This window comes from Mobula birostris, chromosome 16 (genome assembly GCF_030028105.1).
Source record: "Mobula birostris isolate sMobBir1 chromosome 16, sMobBir1.hap1, whole genome shotgun sequence".
NCBI classification, from domain to species: Eukaryota; Metazoa; Chordata; class Chondrichthyes; order Myliobatiformes; family Myliobatidae; genus Mobula; species Mobula birostris.
In genome coordinates, this window is record NC_092385.1 from 3,885,059 (window position 1) to 3,908,881 (window position 23,823).

A 23,823-nucleotide genomic window follows, 5' to 3' on the forward strand; every position below is an offset into this window, starting at 1 on the left:
CTCAAGAGGCACAAGCTGAAGGTTTTGCCATGGCCCTCACAGTCCCCTGACCTAAACATCATCGAGAATCTGTGGATAGACCTCAAAAGAGCAGTGCATGTAAGACGGCCCAAGAATCTCACAGAACTAGAAGCCTTTTGCAAGGAAGATTGGGTGAAAATCCCCCAAACAAGAATTGAAAGACTCTTAGCTGGCTACAGAAAGCGTTTATGAGCTGTGGTACTTGCCAAAGGGGGTGTTACTAAGCACTGCCATGCAGGGTGCCCAAACTTTTGCTTCGGGCCCTTTTCCTTTTTGTTATTTTGAAACTGTAAGAGATGGAAATAAAAAAGTTTTCTTGCTTAAAATATTGAAGAAATGTGTCATCTTTAACTTTATGCCTTTTGGAAATCAGTTCATCTTTTATTCGCTTAGCTATTCACAGTAACAAAAATTTTGACCAGGGATGCCCAAACTTTTGCATGCCACTGTGTGTGTGTGTGTGTGTGTGTGTGTGTCTATATATATATATATATATATATATATATATATATACACACACATACATACATACACACACACACACACACACACACATAAAATTAAATTGTTCGAAAAGAGAGAAAAAATAATTTTAAAAAACAGTAAGGTAATGTTTATGGGTTCATTAACCACTCAGAAATCTGATGGCAGGGGGAAGAAACTGTCCCTGAAACATTGAGTGTGTGTCTTCAGGCTCCTGTACCTTTCCTTGATGGTAGCAATGAGAAGAGGGCATGTCCTGGGTGCTGGAGGTCCTCAGTGATGGATGCCACCTTTTTAGCCATCACCTTTTGATAGTGTCCTTGATGCAGGGGAGCAGAGCAGCATAAATTATTTGCGATTTCTTGCTTGGGTATTATCAACCATCCAGGGTTAATTACACAAAAATGTGTAGGAGTTTTAAAAGTACTTCTGCAGGTCACAATCTCTTTCACTGACAATTGTTGCTTCTCCAAGAATAATTCTGAGGTTACCAGCCTTATATATTGCAGAATATAAAATAATTAAAACATTCTAAACTTCTTAGTTATTCCTTTAAGGGAAAATCTAATCCTTATTTAAAACAAAAAAGTATTTTAAGTCCTGATGAAGGGTCTTGGCATGAAACGTCAATTCTCTATTCCTTTGCTTCCATGCTGCCGGACCTGCTGAGTTTTTTTCCAGCATCTTGTGTTAATCCAACTAGGCAATTTCTGTATAAAAATAGTATTTTTTTATTCAAACTTTAGAATAGCCTGGTGACAAAGGCTACTCTGTTCTCCTTGTGCACAGGTAAATGAAGTATGATAGAGAAACAAGTGCAAGTTTTCAGGGTGCAGTTAATCAGTGACAACAGCTTTTGAATAATACAAGGAAGCCAGAATTAAATCCCCGATGAGCTGGCTTGGGAGTTATGGGTAACCAATGATATAACTGAAATGAATGAGCCACTTGTAAAATCACTGCATAAAGACAACATTATTTTTAAATGATATTGCTTGCAGGAGAGATTTATCCAGCTTATCCCAGTGAGAATTTGGTTGCACCAGAACAGTGTCAGTACTCAGCTGATTTTGGAAAATACTTTGCTAAAATTTCGACACACTGCTTCAAGCTCAAGCTGCTTTTTGTTACTGGAACTACCTTCTGAAGAAAACATGCTCACAGTTAAAATAAACAGGAGAATAGCATCTGAGCTGATAAACATTTCAATGATATTAACTCACCATCGATAATGATGTCAACACTATTGCAAAAAATCCAGAGTGCATGACATCCACACATTTAAGCGTCAGGTTTAAAAGGTGAACAGCTTCAGGAGTTAAGCGAGGAGGGGAGAAAGATAAAAAAAAATTGGCCAATTTTTAAAGTTTTCATTTTACTTCCAATTCCTTAATTTTAAAGCTGGTGTTTGGGAATGAGCTGTTAATTTAAGAACTAACAAACACCAGTCAGAAGAAACACCAATTTTAATTGTCTGTAACTGAACCATTTTGGACACGTTTCCAAGTAATGTTGCTGGAGAGAGAATTGCATATTTGGACAATTCCCACCACTACTACCATTATAACCCCCACAATTGCTCACTATCACAGAATTTACCCAACCATACACCATCAAAGTTAATGATGTTTAAAACACTTGTCATGTCACAAGCTGGTGATACTAAACCTGATTCTGTTGCATTAAAAATTGTTGAGACATCTTTACTCACTGTAAAGTTGGCTTATGAATGACAAGAGTGCTCTTTGCAAGGGGCTCTTTAATAAAAATACCTGATAATGAGAGTGGAGGTCAGAGGCCTGATGTCTGTGAGTTTGAGAGGCCCAAAGGCAGCCTGTCCTGGTGTTGGAGGCCTATCTGTATGTGTGTGAGAGAACGGGTGGGAACAGGGCTTGGTTTACTGTTCACGTCTTGTTTTATTCTATTGTTGCTGTTGCTATTGCTGTTCTGTGTTGTGTGTTGTGTTGTAGTTCCGCTGAACATTCAGCACCAGAATGGTGACATTTGCAGGCTGATGTTTGACATTTACATCATTGGGTATTTTGGTTGTTCATACCACTGACACATTTCACTGTATGCTTCGATGGACATGTGATAAATAAATCTGAATCTGAATCCCTAATTGCATAATTGCCACAAATTCATGAATAGCGTCCTTCTGCCTTCCTAATTGGAATTAACACAGTATTTTTTAAAAGTTTATGAGTGCAGCACAAAGCAAGTGCTCTGAAACTGACAGGTGATTTTATCAGAAATAATTATAGTGACAAACTGCAGCATACAGATGACCTTTAATTAACCTGCAGCAACATCTTTACTTCCTTTCACACAATCATGAACACCTTTTGTTTCATTGCCTTATTGCTGTTACTCTGTTGGCTTTCTGAATTGAATCGACTTTATTACTTACATCCTTCACATACATGTGGAGTAAAAACTTTATGTTATGTGTCTGCCTAAATGTGCAATTTATAGTAATTTTTGCAATAAATAGTATGTACAACAAGACAGTCAAAATAGCATAGAAATACAATTGTATCAGTATAAATTAATCAGTTTGACGGCCTGGTGGAAGAAGCTGTCCTGGAGCCTGTTGGTCCTGGCTTTTATGCTGTCGTACTGTTTCCCGGATGGTAGCAGCTGGAACAGTTTGTGGTTGGGGTGACTCAGGTCCCCAATTTGGACCCTTTTTATGCACCTGTCTCTATAAGTGTCCTGAATAGTGAGGTGTTCACACGTACTGATGCACTGGGCTGTCCGCACCACTCCCTGCAGGGTTCTGCGATTGAGGGAAGTGCAGTACCCGCACCAGGCAGTGATGCAGCCAGTCAGGATGCTCTCAGCTGTGCCCCTGTAAATCCTTAGGATTTGGGGACCCATACCAAACTTCTTCAACTGTCTGAGGTGAGGTTTTTCACCACACAGCTGGTATGTACAGACCACGTGAGACCCTTGGTGATGTGTGTGCCAAGGAACTTAAAGCCATTCACCCTCTCAGCCCCAGATCCATTGATGTCAATAGGGGTTAGCCTGTCTCCATTCCTCCTGTAGTCCACAACCAGCTCCTTTGTTTTTGCAACATTTCACCATTAACTGGGCACCCCATGGACCGAATAATCCTTTTGGTGCATGTTTTAAAAGCACAGTGAAGCTGAAATATAAATTCTCCATGGATGTCATTTAGTGTCATCACAGTTAATTAGTCAAAGAAAACATTTTTCTGGCAAGTGATAGCAGGTATTTCTTCATGAGGAGATCTATAACTCAACTTCTATTTGCTGCTACAAAAAAAGTAGTTGCAATGTGTTGACACTCGACTGGAGGTTTCTTTGATATAAAATCCTCAATGTCCCAAAGCTCTTTATAAGCAATGCCAGTACTTTCTGTTCTGGAAAATTTGTCTTTTGGCCACCGGTAAATGTTGTTCTTCTTTTCAATATTGCTATGGGATGTTTACCTGAACTGACAGGTAGGGTACAGCCAACAGTTTTAACAAAACAGTAAAACTAAAATTTATAATCCTAAATTATAATCATAGATGAGAGTCACACCTGCATGTCCAGTAATTACTAAACACACTTTGAATAGCTCCATCTACCTCAAAAGTGCATTAACATCCTGACAAAACAAAGCAGACTTAAACTACAAGGAAGTTCAAAGTAAATTTATTACCAAAGTACGTACATCACCATATACTACATTAATTCACTTACTAATTCACTGTTCTACTGTGAGTGCCCACAAGACAAAGAAATACAACAGAATTAATGACAAACTACAGACAAAGACTGACAAATTGACATAGTTTAGATTCTTTCCAACTTACCTGTAGTTCATACAACTCGTTACTGTACTTCCCGTACTCCACCATGCCACCGAACACCAACAGACGAGTCCCATCACACACAAAGCCATATGCTGCACATCCTGCAGGAATGTCCCCCCTCACTGCTGGGATGAACCACTGGTTGGTTGCTGAGGGAAGAGAGAATTTAAATATTAGAGTCATAGAAGACTACAGCTTAGAAACAGGTCAATCTGCCTAGTCTGATTATATTATATGATTATATGTGGAGGCATTAATGATCTTTCAAGAATCATTGGACTAAGGCATTGAGCTAATGGGCTGGAAAATTGGAAATGTCACTTCACTATTTAAGAAATAAGGAAGGCAGCAGAAAGGAAATTACAGACCAGCTACCTTGACCTCGGTGGCTGGAAAGATATTGGAGTCAATTGTTAAGAATAAGGTTATGGAGTACTTGGTGACACAGGACAAAATAGGACAAAGTCAGCATAGTTTCCTTAAGGGAAAATCTTGTCTGACAATCCTGTTGGAATTCTTTGAGATTACAAGTAGGATAGATAAAGTGATTGCAGTGAAATGTTGTATATTTGGACTTGCAGAAAACCTTGACAAGGTGCCACACATGAGGCTGCTTACCAAGTTAAATACCCGTAGTATTACAAGAAAAATACTAGCATGGTTAGAGAGCATTGGCTGATTGGTAGGAGGCAGGTATGGGAATAAAAGGATCATTTTCTGGTTGGCTGCGAGTGACCGGTGTTCCGCAGGGGTTGGTGTTGGACCACCTCTTTTTATGCTGTGTATCAATGATTTAGATGATAAAATAGATGGCTTTTTTACCAAGTTTGCAGATGATACAAAGAGTGGTGGAGGGTCAGGTGGTGTTGAGGAAGCAGGAAGGCTACAGAAGGAATTAGATTAGGAGAATGGGTAAGAAAGTGGCAAATGAAATACAGTGTTGGAAAATGCACAGTTATGCACTTTGGTAGAGAAATAAATGTGCAGACTATTTTCTAAACAGGGAGAAAATCCAAAAATCTGAGATGCAAAGGGACTTCGGAGTCCTTGCCAGAACACCCTAAAAGTTAACTTGCAGGTTGAGTTAGTAGTGAGGAAGGCAAATGCAATGTTAGCATTCATTTTGAGAGGTCTAGAAGACATAAAACATAGAAATCGACAGCACATTACAGGCCCTTTGGCTCACAATATTGTGCCGACCCTGTAACCTACACTAGAAACTGCCTAGAATTTCCCCACCGCATAATATTGAATTCAGCACCATAATATGAAAGAAAAGTCTCAAGATATTGAGGATGTGATGACACCAGGAAAAGAAATCACATGTGAAGAACTAGAGAAGTATTTGGTAGATTATTCGCTAAGATGAATGTTATAGGGATGGGGGAAACGATTGGTTAAGTGGAGACCACAGATTAGAAGATGTGACTATAAGAAAGTGCAGGGTAGAGAAGGATATGGATTTTCAACTGGATGCATTAGGAAGACACATAGACCAACAGAGTTATGGAAACATTAAGATGTATGGATATTGGACGATGATCAAACAGGAGGTGAAGTACGGATAAATATTTCAGCAAATTCTACACCCTCTTGAGCTCTCAATTGGAACAACACACACAAAATGCTGGAGGAACTCAGCAGCACAGGCAGCATCTATAGAAAAGAGTAAACAGTTGACATATCGGGCTGAAACCAATGTTCCCTCTAATTTTTGGTAGTCAGTGTGCGCAAAAATCTTATTTGTGCAAATTTTTTTCCTGTGACAAAAGTATGTGCGCACTGAATGCACACATGGGCCAGTTTATGTAGGTTTACAAAATATTTGATATAAAACTTCACAGAACAACAAAATAACATACATATTTAAGTCACACACACAAAAATTGCTGGTGAACGCAGCAGGCCAGGCAGCATCTATAGGAAGAGGTACAGTCGACGTTTCGGGCCGAGACCCTTCGTCAGGACTAACTGAAAGAAGAGCTAGTAAGAGATTTGAAAGTGGGAGGGGGAGAGGGAGATCCGAAATGATAGGAGAAGACAGGAGGGGGAGGGATGGAGCCAAGAGCTGGAAAGTTGATTGGCAAAAGGGATATGAGAGGATCATGGGACAGGAGGCCTACGGAAAAAGAAAAGGGGGGGGAGCCCAGAGGATGGGCAAGGGGTATAGTGAGAGGGACAGAGGGAGAAAAAGGAGAGGGAAAAAAGGGGGAAAGAAAAAAATCATAATAATAATAATAATAATGAATAAATAAATAACGGATGGGGTACGAAGGGGAGGAGGGGCATTAACGGAAGTTAGAGAAGTTAATGTTCATGCCATCAGTTTGGAGATAATTAATTTTTATCATACTTAAGTCACTCAGTTATTTTCTTTCTCTCCTGTCTTTGGCATTTATCCATTCTTTGTAAACTCTATCTCGACTAATAGAACTTCCATCCCATTGATAGCTTTTGATTCTCATTAACATATCCAAATGACATTCACCTAAATAGTTTTTCAGCTTGTTTTTGAGTTGATTCATTAGGCTAAAACCTCGTTCACAGTCCGCACTAGACGCAAGAAAGGTTCCCCCAATGTCCATTGTTACATATTTCATGGATATCGTGACTATCTTATGAGGATGATGTAATGGTCTTGCAGAGGTCACATGATGCAATTTTCCCGCCAGTGAGGTCACATGATGACCTGTTCTCAACAGGTATATAAAAGGGAGGCTCCTGGTGACGCAGTTTAGTTTTGTGTTAGATACTCCGTTTTGCTGCATATTCAGATGATGATGCAGTTTTGTTTTAAAGTGGAGTTCTACTTTCTATTGTAAGTAGTATTGGAGAGTGAAATACAGGAATTTGCCGAGTCGAGTAAAGCTGATATCGTTTGGCGGTTTTGGTGAGGATCAATCTTTACTGAATCTTCGTTCAAGTAAAAGTGACCTGCAACTGAGATATCCCCTGCTGAAGTAGGAAGGATAGTGCAGTGTCTATTTGCCAGAGGAAAAGGTCAGTTCATTTAAACCGTTTTATTTCCGTCGTGAATCCTGCGGACAAGGCAGGTTCTGGCTGGGATCAGCAGTAACGTGACGTCTTTCAGGGATTCTTTACTTCAGGAAAGTCTCTCCTAATTGACTGTATAAATCTCTTGGACTTTCGAATTTACCATTCTAAGAACTGTGTTCGAATTTACCACTTTAAGAACTGTTTTCGCATCTACCCTTTTAAGAACTGTTCCAGAGTTGCTGTATAGCAGTTAACTTCTGGTTAAGTCAGTCATTTAAATATATTTCGCTATATTCTTGAGCAGAGTTTAATAAATGTTTGTTTGTTTTTATAAAACCTGACTCAATTCTATATTCTTTGTTGCCAGTCATGTGACACCATCAACTGTGCAAGGTCACAAAACTGTTCAGTTTGAAGTACAAATGCCACCATTTGAGCAAAGCTTGAAATCGGTTTGGATTTAATTTTTCCTTGCACGGAAAATTTGAAATCATTAAACTGTCTAACTATTACAATATTTTCAGCTGGAACATCATGATATTTTAGACACAAGGCATTAACTTGTTCATCGCCAAATGTGAAGTTACAATCTGCAATTGTGGAGAAATCAAAAGCTGACCATCCTTGTATCTCAACTTTGATATCCAGCGGGTTTGATTGTTTTCGCTCTCGCTCATCTGCACTCAACCATAACATGTATAGCACTCCTGTAACTGGTAATGACGGGTTCTGTTGCCTGAGCTTTTGTACACCGTCCAAATGTGATTTACTTGCCAAATGACGCTTCAAAAAGTCAAGTTTCCAAATATCATCCCACTTCTTTCCACTAGCAATTTCTCCAACAACTTTCGCATCACGACAATACAAGCAGGTAACTCCAGTTTCCGAATCATACATAAATATTTCTCGTAGCTGAACGTTCACGACCTCATGAGCTTTCAGTGTAACAGTTTCTACTATTTTGTTAAGTCATTCAACTTCAAACAAATTTGCAGTTCTTTTGCGCTTCACGCCCTTCGCTTCTTTTGAATTCGACATAGTGAATCAATATTTTTTCCAAAAAAAACTTAGCAAGCTATCTACAGGATTTGAAACAGATCTTTGTAAACTTTACAAAATGAACACTATCCGCCAAACATGGCAGCCGCCGTGATGCAGGTGTGCAAACTGGAACAGGATAGGTGAGGTGACGTAAATTAGTGACGTGCATTGTGGTATTTGAAAAACCGACTAACAAGTTAACAGAAACAGTTAGCTAAAAGATTATTTTCAACAAGTATAATTATTGACTACTATATTGTTTTAGGTAACTAACCTTTTGTGCACACATTAATTTCCTTTGTGTGCTGGTTGAAAAACGTGTGCACGTGCGCACACGCGCACAGCTTAGAGGGAACTATGGCTGAAACCCTTCATCATGTCCTGATAAAGGATCTCGATTCAAAACATCGACTGTTTACTCTTTACCAGAGATGCTGCCTGGCCTCCAGCATTTTGTGTGTGTTACTTTGGATTTCCAGCATTTGCACATTTTCTCTTGTTTGTCTCAATTGTGACTTCAATTTCATAAAATAGAAGAGATGGGATGAAATTAGATTACAGAGTTGATATAAATAAAGATGACAAGGTTCATGTTCTATTACTGGTAACTCATACACATGATAAATGTGGAGAACAAGGTTCAGTTAGGGTAACAAACAGAACCCAAAGATATGCATATGCATGGTAAGTTTAAGTTTTAGCATGTGATCTAATGAAGTGTTTAAGGCTGCATTATCTTTTGCTCTTTAAACAGATGGAGACAGCAGAGGACAGGCCATTCAGCCCACCATGTTGTGCCTCCTCCAGTGTATCACCCATATTGCTTCATTGGCTTCATATTGATGTGTGCATCTAAAAGCCTCAAACTCCACTAGAATGCCAGGTTCCATCACTACCTTCGTAACCTATTCCAGTCACCTACCAGCCTGTGTAAAATAAAAATTTGCTCCTTGCTTTGCCTTTAAACTTTCCTTCTCTATCTTAAAAGCATGTCCGAATACACAGAACAGGTAAAGGTACAGACCCTTCGGCTCATAAATGTTCTACAGAACCAATTAAATCAGTAATCAGACGACCAACTAAACTAATCACTTCTGCCTACACAATGCCCAAATTCTTCCATTTTCCTCTCATTCATTTGCCTATCTAAACATCTTGTAAAAATCCCTAATGTATCTGCCTCTACCACCACCCCGGCAGGGCATTCCAGGCACCCACCACTCTGTATAAGAAAAACCTGTCCCTCACATCTTCCTTTGAAATTACCCCTTCTTGCCCTAAATGCATGCCCTCTGGTATTAGACATTTCAACCCTGGGAAAAAATACTGTCTGACCACTCTATCCATGCCTCTGAAAATCTTACAAAACCTTTATCAGATCTCCCCTTAGTTTCCACTGCTTAGAGAAAACAACCCAAGTTTGTCCAACCTCTCATTAAAGCACATACCCTTCAATTCAAGGAACATCCCGGTAAACCTCTTCTGCACTCTTTCCTTTCTATAATATCCTTTGACGTTTGGATATTTCTACCCTGGGGAAAGATCATGTCTCTCATAACATTGCAAACCTCAGGTCTCCCCTCAGCCTCTGTTAGTCTAGGGAGGACAACCCAAGTTTGTCTCATCTTTCCTTACAGTTTGTACTCTCTAATCCAGGTAACAACCTGGTGAACCTCTTCTGCTCCCTCTCCAGTTTCTACATCCTTCCTATAGTGGAGCAACCAGAACCACACACAATACTCTCACTGAGGCTTTATATACCTAACTACAGCTTAACTTCCTTACTGGATACTCAACATCCCTTCCAATGAAGGGAAGCATACCATATGCCTTTTCAGCCATCTTATCCACCTGCATAGTGATTTCCAGTCAACGACGGACTTAAATCCCAAGATCCCTATGCACCTCAATACTATTAAGGGGGCTATATTAAATGTATACTTTCTGCTTCATTTGACCTATAAAGTGTAACACCTCACATTTACCCAGATTAAACTCCATCTGCTGTGCTTTTTAATCTACAACTTGCTGTATACTTTGATAGTGCTTTACACTGTCTACAACTCCACCGGTCTTGGTGTCATCTGCAAACTTGCTAATCAACCTACCACGATGGACATTATAAAATGCCTCACTAAAGTCCACATAGATAACGCCCACTGTGTTATCCCCATCAAGCTCCTTTGTCATCTCCTCAAAAAACTACCTCTGTAAGTTCAAAGTAAATGTATTATCAACATACATATATGTCACCATATACTACCGAGATCCATTTTCCATAATAGAATGAATGAAAGATCACATCACACCAACTAGCTCTTCCTTCAGTTAGTCCTGACGAAGGGTCTCGGCCCGAAACGTCGACTGTATCTCTTCCTAGAGATGCTGCCTGGCCTGCTGCATTCCAGCAACTTTGATGTGTGTTGCTAGGTGTTGCAAAATACGACAAACTTCGCAAATACATGAAGGAAGAACTAATAATAATAAATAAATATGGAGAACCTGAGATGAAGAGTCCCTGAAAATGAACCCATAGATTTTGGGAACAATTCAGTGATGGAGCAAGAGAAGTTGAGTGAAGTTATCCCCTTTGGTTTGAGAGCCCAATGATTGAGAGGTAGTAACTGTTCCTGAACCTGGCGGCGCGAGTCCTGAGACTCCTGTACCTTCTTCCCGATGGTAGCATGACCTGAGTGTTCCGGCTGTATCCACTACTTCTTGTAGGAATTTCTGACAAGTGGTGTTGGTGTTTCCATACCAGGCAGTGATGCAGCCAGTCAATATACTCTCCACCACACACCTGTTGAGGTTTGTTGAAGTTTTAGAAGTCATGCCGAATTTGACAAACTCCTAAGGAAGTAGAGGTGCTGGTCATGCTTTCTTTGTAATGGCAATTACATGCTGGCCCAGGACAGGTCCTCTGAAATGCTAACAAAAATGGAAGAATTTAAAGTTGCAGACCATCTTCACCTCTGATCTCCTGATGAGTACTAACTCATGGGCTTCTGGTTTCCTCCTCCTGAAGTCAATAACCAGCTCCCTGCTCTTGTTGACACTGAGTAAGAGGTTGTTGTTGTGGCTAGATTTTCAATCCACTTCCTAAATGCTGATTTGGCACCACCTTTGATTTGGCCTACGACAGTGGTGTCGTCAGCAAACTTGATCATGACATTGGAGATGTGCTTAGTCACACAGTCAAAAGTACAAAGTGAGTAGAGCAGGGGGCTAAGCACAATGCTTGTCGTGCATTTGTGCTGATAGAGACTATAGAGGAGATGTTGTTGCCAATCCAAACTCGCTGGGGTCTGCAAGTGAGGAAATCAAGGATCCATTTGTTGAAGGAGGTATTAAGACCAAAGTCTTGGGAGCTTATTGATAAGTTTTGAAGGGATGATAAAAGAGCATCCTGACGTATGAATCTTTACTGTCCAGATGTTCTCGAGTTGAGCGAAGAGCTGATAAGATGCCATTTGCTGTGGACCTGTCGTGCTGGTAGGCAAACTGGAGAGCATCTGTTGTTTTTTCAGGCAGGAACTGATATGTTTCGTTACCAACCTTTCAAAACACCTCATCACTGTGGATGCAAGTGCTACTGGACGATAGTCATTTAGGCAGTTTGCCACGTTCTTTTTGGACACCAATATAATTGAAGCCTGCTTGAAGCAGGTGGGTACCTCAGATTGCCGAGGCCAGAAGTTAGATATCAGTGAACACTCCAGCCACTCGGTCAGCATAGGTCTTTAGTATTTAGCCAGGTACTCTTGGGCTGGATGCTTTTCGTCGGCTCACCCTCCTGAAGGATGCTCTCACATCAGCCTCAGGGACTGAAATCACAGGATCATTAGGGGCTGTGGGAGTTCATCATGGCTCCTGGATGTTTTTTAAAAGGTCAAATTAGCCAGCAGGGTAGTTAGGAGAAAGTGCTATGTTATGCATCATTAATAACAACTTTCATCACTTTCCTATTGACTGAGAGTAAGTGGGCGGTAGTTGAAAAAAAAGCCTTTGTTATTACCTGGTTATCTGCATTAATTACTCATAAAATGTAGTCTATCTTCATCTAAGTCACAAAATAGACCAACACAATCTACCCACACAAACAATTGTACTTTACATGTCGTCATTGAACACATTCTTTAATCACAGTCCAGCTGGAAAAAGTATGTGAACCCTTCTATTTAATAACTGGTAGAACCTCCCTTAGCAGCAATAACCTCTGCCAAACATGTACTGTAGTTGCTGAACAGATTTGTACCACGGCGAGGAGGAATTTTAGACCATTTCCCCATACAAAACAGAAATCAATATTTCTGGGCTACCTTGCACGAACATCCGTCTTCAGGTCATGACACAGCATCTCATCTAATTTGGTCATTCTAAAGCATGAATTTTCTTCTTTTAAGCCACACTGTTGTTGATTGGCTCTTGTGTTTCAGATCATTGTCTTGTTGCATCATCCAACTTCTATTAAGCTTCAGGTGACGAATCACTACCCTGACATTCTCCTGTAAAATGTCTTGATATAAGTTTGAATACACTGTTCCCTCAACGATTGCAAGCTGTCCAGGTCCTGAGGCAGCAAAACAGCCCCAAACCATGATGCTCCTTCCACCGTGCTTCATAGCTGGGATGAGGCTGGTGTGTAATGCCCTTTTTCCTCCAAACATAGCAGTGTGCACTTCTGCCAAAAAGTTCAACTTAAGTCTCACCTGTCCAGAGAACGTTGTCCCAGAAGCATCGTGGAACATCCAGGTGGTCTTTTGCAAACTTGAGATGTGCAGCAATGTCTTTTTTTGGAGAGCAGTGGTTTCCTCCGTGGTGTCCTTCCACGAATACCACTCTTGTTCAGTGTTTTTCTTATAGTGGACACAAATGAACAGACACCTTAGCAAGTTCTAGAGATTTCTGCAAGTCTTTTCCTGTTTCCCTTGGGTTCTTTTTCACCTCCTTCAGCAATGCGCGTTGTCCTCTTAGTGTGATCTTTGCAGGACGCCCATTGCTTGATAGAGCAGCAACAGTACTGAATTTACTTCAATTGTAGACAATTTTGCTTACTGTGAACTGAAGAACACTCAGGTCACTAGAACTGATTTTGTAGTCTTTTCTAGCTTCATGCATCTCTACAATTCTTTTAAGGTCCTCTGAAAGTTGTTTTGATCGAAAAACGGAGCCTCTTTCTTGAGAAGAACAGGCTGTTAGTAATCTGACTTTGTGTGTCTTTTTTATAGGGCAGGGCACCTGTACAACCCACACCTCCGATCTCATCTCATTGATTGCAGCACCTGACTCCAAATAGCTTTTTGTTACCCCAGAGGTTCACATACTTTTTGGAACCTAGATTGTTTAAATTGATAAGAAGTAGCGTAATTTGTGTGTTATTAGTTTAGGCAGCTTGTGTTTGTCTATTATTGTGACTTAGTGAAGATCAGACCACTAATGCAGATTAGAGTAACGAATGCAGAAAACCAGGTAATTGCAAAGGGTTCACAAACTTTTTTTTCAATTGTAGATAGATTGGATTGTTTAACTTTTTAGAAGAGATGATACCTAGACCATCTTCCTTGTCAAATGAAAGCCAGTATCATAACTGCATTGCAAGAACTTGGCTGAAGGCACACCTAGTTCGAGAACACAAGTCTTCAGCACCATAGCCAGAATGTTGTCTAGTCCTATCACCTTCGTGTACCAGAGCTTTCTGTGATTTCTTGGTAATATCGAAAGTGATGGTGGAGATCTCAGGAGGAAACCAAGATGAAAATCATCCAGTTGGAATCAGCTTTGGCATTGATCTGCCACCCCCTCATCCCTCCCATGCTGCTGAATTCTCCATTTCTAGATGTAGTAGGACTGGAGAACTGTGATCAGATCTGCAGGTTGCAAGATTTCTTAGCCATGTGGAGTGCTTGCTGTTTACCACACATTGAGGCCTGTGCTCCAGCTTCAGCAGGGAGCATCCCAGGTTCTACCCCCCTCTGCACTGATTTGCTCACTACCTGCTGCACACCCAGGCTAACAGCTAAGTCTTTCAAAACTCTATCTTTGGACTTGGTGATTCTCAATCACTGGTAAGGTAGTAACTTGACAATTCAGGAGGATTGGACTAAGTTCAAATTCCACCACAAAATGTTAACTAAAATGCAAGCTACTCAGTTGTTTCATTAATGCTATATACAAATAAGAATGTAAATGCATTAACCTGGGCCTTGAATTTGGCAAAATCGCATGTAGTGCAGACAATCTTACAAAATCCTCCTCAGATTCCTGGAAGCTGGAGTCTAAACCGACTAGTGATGTGAAGTTTGACACAGCCATACTCAATGAATCAGACCTTCCATCAGTCCCTTATGTGGCGAATCTGTGGACTTCACAAACTCAGCACTGCTTGATGGTGCACTTCCCCTCATTAATACCACAACAGTTCTGGCTAGCAAATGATTCACTTGGTTTGGAGAATGTTCCTGGCAGAGCAACCAGGCAAAATCTTTCAAATCATCCAAACACTAAAGTTACAGATCAAAATTCAAGAGATCCTGCAGATGCTGGAAATCCGGAGCAACACACAAAATATTGGAGAAACTCGGCAGGTTAGGCAGCATTTATGGAAGGGAATAAACAGTTGATGTTTCGGGCCAAGACTCTTCATCAGCACTGGAAAAGAAGGCAGAATAAGAAGGTTGGGGATTGAGAACAAGCTGCCAGGTGAGAGGGCAGGTGGGGGAGTGGGGTCATGAAGTGAGAAGCTGGGAGGTGATCAGTGGAAAAGATAAAGAACTGAAGGAGGAATCTGATAGGAAGAGGATAAAGGAAGAAAAAGGAAGAAAGGTAAGGATGAGGGGAATGGGGGGGTGGTTGATGACAGGGGAGAAGAGGTGAGAGATACCAGAATGGGGAATATAGAAAGGGGGGGGGGGGAATCACTAGAAGTTAAGAGATAGAGTTGTTGCAACTGAGTTGAGTGAAATAGTACAAGATTCCAAACCAAAACCTCAAGATTACAGTCCTCTTTTCCTGACCAGCTCTTTTACTTTGCCAACTGAACGCTTCAGCATTCATCTCAGACATCAGGAGTCAACAATGAAACAAGATGGGGAGATGGGAATGAGTTCAAATTGGGTACAAGGTCTTGGACCAGCTGCAGTTTGCCTACTGATGCAGTAAGTCCACGGTGGCATAATCTCACCGCTTCTCCACTTACTTTGGGAGCATGTGGGCAACCACAAGACACACATCAAGCTACCTTTTATCAATTACAGGTTGGTGATTATTCCCCTTCGACAAATAACCAAGCTTCAAAACCTGTACCTCTGCATCTCCCTCTGCAACTGGAACCTCTACTTCTTAACTGAGATTAACTTTGTCTCAGGTACATCGAAACATACAGTGAAATGTGTCATTTGTGTCAAAGACCAACGCAGTCCGAGGATGTGCTGGGGGCAGCCCAAAGTGAAGCCTTGCCAGCACAGCCAATATAGCATGTCCACAACTTACTAACCCTTGTACATCCATGAAATGTGGGAGAGCGCACAAACTCCTTCCAGGCAGCGGTGGGAACCAAACCCCCATCAATGGAACGGTAAAGCATTACACAAACTGTTGCACCACCATCCGTCGTGACCACGGTCACTTCCAGAAACTCATGCTTGGGGACATATTTTCACTCAGTAAGAAGTTTACAATCATGGAGGTGTGCAAGTGGACGGATTCTGAGAACATATTTTGAAGAGTTGAATTGAGAGAAGGTTACAGAGTAGGTGAGCGGAAGCCATGAAGAACCTTGTTTGTATAGAGGAGAGAGTAAACAAAATTATGCCAGTTAAGATGTGGGCAGCAGAGTTTGAAATTAACTCAGGAGGTAGAATTGAACTTCATACAAGAGACAGAAAGGCCTAGATCAGGGGTTCCCAAACTTTTTTTAATGCCATAGACCCCTACACTTAACTGAGGGGTCTATGGACCCTAGATTGGGAACCCCTGGCCTAGATACAGCTGATGTTGAGAGGATGCTTCTAATAATGTGAGAGTCTAAGACCAGAGGGCACAGCTTCAGAATAGAAGGGATTCTCTGCAGAATGGAGGTGAGAAGGAATTCATTGCCACAGACAGCCGTTGAGGCCAAATGATTGGGTATATTTAGGTTTAGATAAGCCAGGGTGTCAAAGGTTACAGGATGCAGGTGGGAAATAGGGTTGAGCAGGATAATAAATCAGACACAATGGAATGGCAGAGCAGACTCGGTGGGCTGAATTACCTAATTCTGCTCCCATGTCTTACGGCCTCAAGAAGGCGGCATCCATCATTAAAGATCCTCAGCCATTCAGGACATGCCCTCGTCTCATTCCACCACCAGGGAGGAGGTACAGGGATCTGGAGGAACAAACAACGTGCTGGAGGAACTCAGTGGGTCAAGCAGCATCTGTGGGGGAGGGGGGAAGGAACTGTCGACATCTTGGGTCGAACCCCTGCATCAGGATTGAGACCGGTGATTCAATGGCCGACAAAGAGAGGAGAACCAGAACACATCAAAGGGCTTCTCAAAGCCAGCCAGTCCCAACCAACTAAAGGAAATGGAGGCAGAACAAATAAACCAATTACACTGAAGAACCCTTTGATTTGACTATTAAGAACGGCATTTTTCACATGCTCACAATGGAAAACACAACGTTAATTAAAAATTGAGTATCTCCACAACGTTAAAAGTTTAAAATATATAAACATGGAACACTACAGCACAAATGTGCTGACCCTTTATCAAGTTTAGCCCCTCCCTCCCACATAGCCCTCCATTTTCCTATCATCCATGTGCCCAAGTCTCTCAGACTTGGACCCTCACACAAAGGTTTATGATTGTAAAGTCATGTTTTTTACAGAGATGTGGCTAATCAGTGATGTCCCAAACAACGTGGTGGAACTGGAAGGGCGCACGGTCTTCAGGGCTGACAGAGCTGCAAGGGTGACAGGTAAAAGTCGAGGAGGTGATTCTACGTGAATCGATCATGGTGCACTAACTCTACCATTGCTGACACTTACTGCTCTGCTGATCTGGAATACCTGATTATTAAGTGCAGACCTTTTTATCAACCACGAGAGTTTACATGCATCATTGCTGTCGCAGTTTACGTACCACCGGATGCAAATGCTAAAGTAGCCATGAAAGACCTCGGTGCTGCTATTAGCAAGCTGCAGACATTGCATCCAGACGGAGCCTTTATTGTCGCTGGGGACTTTAATCATTGTAACCCACCTACCGTGCTTCCAAGATTTTACCAAAATGTATCATGTACCACAAGGGGAAATAAAACCTTAGATCATGTCTACACAAATGTGGCTGACGCTTACAAAGACACTACCCTCCCCCACCTGGGACAGTCCGACCACCTTTCATTATTTCTGCTTCCGAAGTATAGCTACTAAACGTGTGAAACCCACAATGAAGACTATTAAGATCTGGCTGGAGGGTGCTGACTCTGCTCTTCAGCACCCGAGGCTTACAGCTCAGCCAGGGCCAACCTGAGGAGGGGAATCTCTCAGGCTAAACACATATACAAACAGAGGATCGAAGAGCATTTCAAATCCTCGGACCCCCGGCATATGTGGCCTGGCATACAGGTCACTACAGACTTCAAACCACCTAGTACGGTGCCCCCTTCCAGCTCTGCTTCCCTCCCTGTTGAGCTCAATTACTTCTACGCTCGCTTTGACCGAGAGAACAAGGAGGTCACCCTCAAAGCGGATCTCCCACCTGGTGAACTGCCTCTCTCACTTTCCACCTCCAATGTTTGTGCCACCCTGAGCAGGGTGAATGTACGGAATACCTGGCCGTGTGCTTAGAGTCTGTGTAGGGCAGTTGGCCAGGGTCTTCACGGATATTTTCAATCTGTCCCTGGCCCAGGCAGTTGTCCCCACAAGCTTCAAGATCGCCACCATCGTGCCAGTGCTGAAGCATTCCACTGCCACGGGCCTGAATGACTTCCGTCCAGTTGCACTCACCCCCATCATTGCAAAGTGCTTTGAGAGACTGGTTCTATCATATCTGAAATCCTGTCTGCCCACTACCCTGGACCCTCATCAATTTGCCTATTGCACCAACAGGTCAACAGAGGATCCATCTCCATGGCACTTCACTCTGCCCTGACCCACCTGGACAGCCCCAACTCTTACGTCAGAATGCTGTTCATTGACTTTAGTTCAGCATTCAATACTATGATCCCCTCCAAGCCGATCGCCAAACTTCGTCAGCTTGGTATCAGCTCATCCCTCTGCAATTGGACCTTGGACTTTCCGACTAACAGACCCCAATCAGTTACGTTAGACAACCTCTCCTCCTCCACTCTCACCCTGAACACCAGCGTGCCTCAAGGCTGTGTGCTGAGCCCTTTTCTGTACTCCTTTTTTACCTATGACTGCGTTCCTGTACACGGTTCTAACTCCTTAATCAAGTTCACAGATGACACCACAGTGATTGGCCTGATCAGAGGGGATGACCAGACGGCCTACAGGGATGAGGTCTAGTACCTGGCGGCATGGTGTGCCGATAACAACCTGGCCCCTAACACCCAGAAGACCAAGGAGATCATTGTGGACTTCAGGCATGCTAAGAGCCACATCATGTCCCCATCTACATCAACGGAGCTGTAGTGGAGCGTGTATCAAGCTTCAGATTCCTTGGTGTCCACATTTCCGAGGATCTCACCTGGTCCCTGAACTCCTCCATCCTGATCAAAAAGGTGCAATAGCGCCTTTATTTCCTGCGGAACATCAAGAAAGCTCACCTCTGTCCCAGGATACTGATGGACTTTTACCGCTGTACCATTGAGAGCATACTCACCAACTGCATCTCAGTGCGGTGTGGCAATTGTCCCGTATCAGACCGCAAAACACTTCAGCGTGTGGTGAAAACTGCCCAGCGGATTATCGGCACCCAATTGCCCACCATTGAGAACATCTACCATAGACGCTGCCTGGGCAGGGCGAAAAGCATTAACAAGGATGCATCTCACCCTAACCATGGACTTTTTATTTTCCTCCCATCCGGTAGGCACTACAGGAGCCTCCGCTCCTGCACCAGCAGGCACAAGAAGAGCTTCTTCCCTGAGGCTGTGACCCTGCTGAACCTCACTAAGCAGTATTGCACCCATATTGTACTGTCTCAGTACTTTTATATTTGTGTGCTGTAGCACTTACTTTTTATTTGCAGTTATTTTGTAAATAACACTATTCTTTACATTTCTGGTCAGATACTAACTGCATTTCATTGGCTTCGTATCTGTACTCGGGACAATGACAATAAAATTGAATCTAATCTAATCAGACGTCCCTAATGCATCTGCCTCCACCATCACCCCTGGCAGGACATTCCACACACCCACCACTCTGTGTGTGAAGAATTTACCTGACATCACCCCCAATACTTTCCTCCAATCACCTTAAAATCACAAACGTGACGGTCTGTAGATGCTGGAAATCCAGAGCAACGCACACAAAATGCTGGAGGAACTCAGCAGGTCAGGGAACACATATGAAAATGAATAAAGGCGACGTTTGGGCCAAGATCCTTCTTCAGGACCTTAAAATTATGCCTTCTCACATTAGCCATTTTGGCCTGGAGAAAAAGTCTCTGGCTATCTGCTCGATTTCTGCCTCTTATCATCTCGTACACCTCTAACAAGTCACACCTCATCCTCCTTCAACCAAATAGTTCAGCCTAGTTTGCTCACTCTATAGTCATCACAAATTTTTTCTAATGAAAAAAAAAATAAAAATTCTCAATTACGGCTCCAAATGAAGGCCAAACAGAAGATTTATCATAAAGGAACACTGTTGAGCTAAATCCTGTATCACCTGACAAAACAAAATACGGCAGTGTATACAATTTGAGCACCACTCAACAAATGTGAAAGCCTGGATTGGAGAACTAACGGGGAGGGATAATGGCCAAGCGTCTTTTCCCTGGAGCTTCGGAGGCTGAGGCAGCCCTGGGTTAAACAAGGGTCCCATTCCTGAGAATGGTCTGTAACCAACTTCTCTACAAATCACAAAGGCCTGTCACAAACACAAGAATCTACAGTTGCTGGAAATCTAAGACAACACATACAAAATACTGGAGCTTAGCAGATCAGGCAGTGATCTGAGTGATGTTTTGGGTCTTGGTCTAAAATGTCGCTTGTTTATTCTTTTCCATAGTTGTTACCTGACCTGCTGAGCTGCTCCAGGATTCTGTTTGTGTTACAAAGGCCTGATTTTTAAACAGCTATTCATATTGTATCACTTTATGTATAAACTATAAAGGCATCCGTTAGTCTTGCGAGACCATGGATCTGCGCCTGGAAAGTCTTCACTCTCCAGGGTGCAGGCCTGGGCAAGGTTGTATGGAAGACCAGCAATTGCCCATGCTGCAAGTCTCCCCTCTCCACGACACCGATGTTGTCCAAGGGAAGGGCATTAGGACCCATACAGCTTGGCACCAGTGTCGTCGCAGAGCAATGTGTGATTAAGTGTCTTGCTCAAAGACACAACACGCTGCTTCAGCTGGGGCTCGAACTCACGACCTTCAGGTCACTAGTCCAATGCCTTAACCACTTGGCCACGTGCCTATACTCACTTTATGATTTAACTGAATAATCACCCCAGCACTACCCATTATTAAACTAATAAAACATGAATCTCAGGGTTGGATATCGTAACATCTGTGCACTTTGATAAAAATTTACTTTGAATTTTGAAATGCTTTAAAAATACATTGGAAAATTTGCATAAGACTAGATTTTCGTAAGTCAGGTCATTTCAAGTAACCTGGGTACCCCCTGCACAAGATTTAGAGAGATACAGGTAGGGGAGATGGAATCCATTGGAAGAAATTTGAAAACAAAAGTCGTAGATTTAAGGTGAGTAGTAAAGGCTATAAAGGTATTTTTAAAGATACTTTTTTTTAAAAACACAGACAGTGATTAAATATCTGAATCTCACAGCCAGGGGAGGCACAGTTTTTCCTCATCTTAGGTGTATCTCACTTATGTTTAGTTCATACATACGAGCGTGTGTTTGGGAGAAAACTGGGACGGAAACGCCAACGACTGCGGGCATCTTCTACCATGTGGGAACTCAGTATCATTTCATCTTGCAGAGAAATATGAATGATTGAGCTGAATGACTCAGTTTAACCACACAAGGAATGGAACCCTGTTGGAACACCATCTACAAATTCACCGACACCACCGCTGTTGGCAGTCTCAGATGGCAACAAGGAGGCCTACATGAGCCAGGCAGATCAGCTGGTTGAGTGCACATCAATGATCAATTAATTGTGATTGATCCACAATCAAAAGACCAAAGAACTGATTGTGGACTTTAGGAAGGGGAAGTCAGGGGACACACCAGTCCTCGTCGAGGGATCAGCAGTGGAAAGGGTGAGCAGTTTCAAGTTCCTGGGCATCAAATCTCAGAGGATCTACCCTGGACCCCATACATTGATGCAATCAGTGAGATGACATGCCAGCAGCTATATTTCATTAGGAGGTTTTCACCACACACAGATTGGAAGTCTGTGTGGCAGACATCCCACCTCTTCGAGAAGTTCCGGGAGTCTCCCACATATGAGTAGTGGCTCCCTGATGCCTGCAAATTATATACAATATCATGGAAATCAATTTTTTTGAGAGCATGAGAGCGAAAGCAAGAGAGAGTGACCACAAGAGAGAGCGAGAGAGAGTGCCATGGCAGAGTTTTCCAAAAAAAAGAAAATATAAAACGTACGTCACCCCAGACGACACAAGTGTACCTCTGCCTATTAGGGGTCAAAATAATGACAGTATTGCTCGCTGCACTGTTTGCAACAGTGACTTTTCTATTGCCCATGGTGGGTTAAGACTGTAAAAGACGTGTTGAGGTGAGTTTAACAGGTGTCATTCGTTCATTAGCATAGCTAACGTTATTTAAACTAGCTGGCTCGCTGCTAAGGAGCTACTCTATTGCAGACATCCCACCTCTCCCAGAAGTTCCGGGAGTCTCCCGCAAATTGATGGTGCTACCTCCCTGAAATGAGTTTTTGCAGGGTGGGATGTCTGGTGTGGGGCGCCACTCCTCGCACAGACGTTAGAGCAATGTGTGATTAAGTGCCTTGTTCAAGGGCACAAACACAGCTCGCTGTATCATTGTGTCACTGCTTTAACTCAATGCATCCGATCTGTACGAATAGTATGCAAGACAAGCCTTTCACTGCGTCTTGGTTAATATGACAATAATAAACCAATTCCAGTTTTGGTTAGCAAACACAGGAGGGCCTGTCTTCGCGCTCTATCACCGAGTCCTCGATTCCCATTCTTATTTTCAAAGCAGAAACAAAATAACGCAGCATTTAGACGGAAATGGGTGTGACGCGGGTCGAAAGGTTTGGAAGACCGAGCCGGAAAGGTGGAATACGCCGGGAGAGCGGTAACCGGTTCGTGCGGCTCTCGTTCCTCGGGGGAGGCCGAGGCCGAGGCGGCACCCCTCCCACCCTTGGAGGAAAGCCACCCGCTGTGGGCGGAGGGAAGGGCGGGAGCCGCCTATGCCAGAAAGGGGATTAATGAATGGTGACGATGCAAACGCCGGCTCCGGTGGCGGCGACGTTGCCTCAGGACCGGGCGGCGATCGGCAGAAAAAAAACGGCGATTGGCGCCAAAACCGGCCGCCGCGCGCCCCCGCCCGCCGCCATTTTGTACCGGAATCGCGAGCGCGCGCGCAGCAGCCATCTTGTTTCCTCCCTCCCTTCCCCCCCCCCCCACACCCAGCGCGACGGGAGCGCGCCGGCGGGCGGCGGCATCGGGAGCGCGCGCCACCCCAGCTCCTCCCTCCCTAACATCATAAAAAGATTATAACATATCCATACACGCACACGCAGATGCGCGGGGAGGGTGAGCCGACCTGAGTTGTAAACGTGCAGCTCATCCACGATGCCCTCGTTGCCGCCGCCGAAGACGACCATTAGCTCCTTGATGGAGACAGCGCGATGTCCATGGCGGGGCCGCGGGACAGGGCCGCTGCTGTTGGTGACGCGCCGCCACCTCAGGATGGGAGCCGCCATCTTCTCCCCGCCACAACAACCGCGCCCGGATGTTGGCGGCGCGAGAACCCAGTTTAGGACCCCAAGTGCGATGTACCCAGTCTTGCCTGTCACCTCGCTCGACGCAAATCCCGCTACTATCCTAACGTTATCTTCTTTTTTCACATTACAAACACCAAATATCCCTGAACTATTATTTTCCTGCTCAGAACGGAGAAGTCCTGTTGCGTGAGATTTCCTTAAACACAAAACAAAGATCAGGCAAAGAATCCAGACAGCTACAAGAAGGCGGAGCCTTGTCCGCAGAATACCCGGTTGCCCCACCTCAGGCCCACCGGCAGATCGTTGTTTGCCGAATAAAAAAAAATTGTTTCACTTTTTATCTAAACTAGAACCATTGGAATCAAAAGTGTTCGGG

At 43.2% G+C, this 23,823-nt stretch overlaps 1 protein-coding gene across 4 annotated transcripts in view; it reads right to left on the reverse strand.

Annotated features, from left to right (window-relative positions):
- Positions 1-23,450, reverse strand: part of LOC140210948 (host cell factor 1-like) — a 119,474-nt gene extending 96,024 nt beyond the window's left edge. For 3 of the 4 annotated variants that reach the window (XM_072280236.1, XM_072280234.1, XM_072280233.1), the window contains exons 1-2: positions 23,267-23,450; positions 4,331-4,479 (exon numbers count right to left, since the gene is read on the reverse strand). In XM_072280236.1, the coding sequence (XP_072136337.1) occupies positions 4,331-4,479; positions 23,267-23,426 (309 nt within the window). In that variant the 5' untranslated portion in view covers positions 23,427-23,450. Of the gene's footprint in view, positions 1-4,330; positions 4,480-16,616; positions 16,733-23,266 lie in introns of all 4 variants that reach the window. The other variant, XM_072280235.1, reaches the window with a different exon arrangement.
- Between the last annotated feature and the right edge of the window lie 373 nt (positions 23,451-23,823).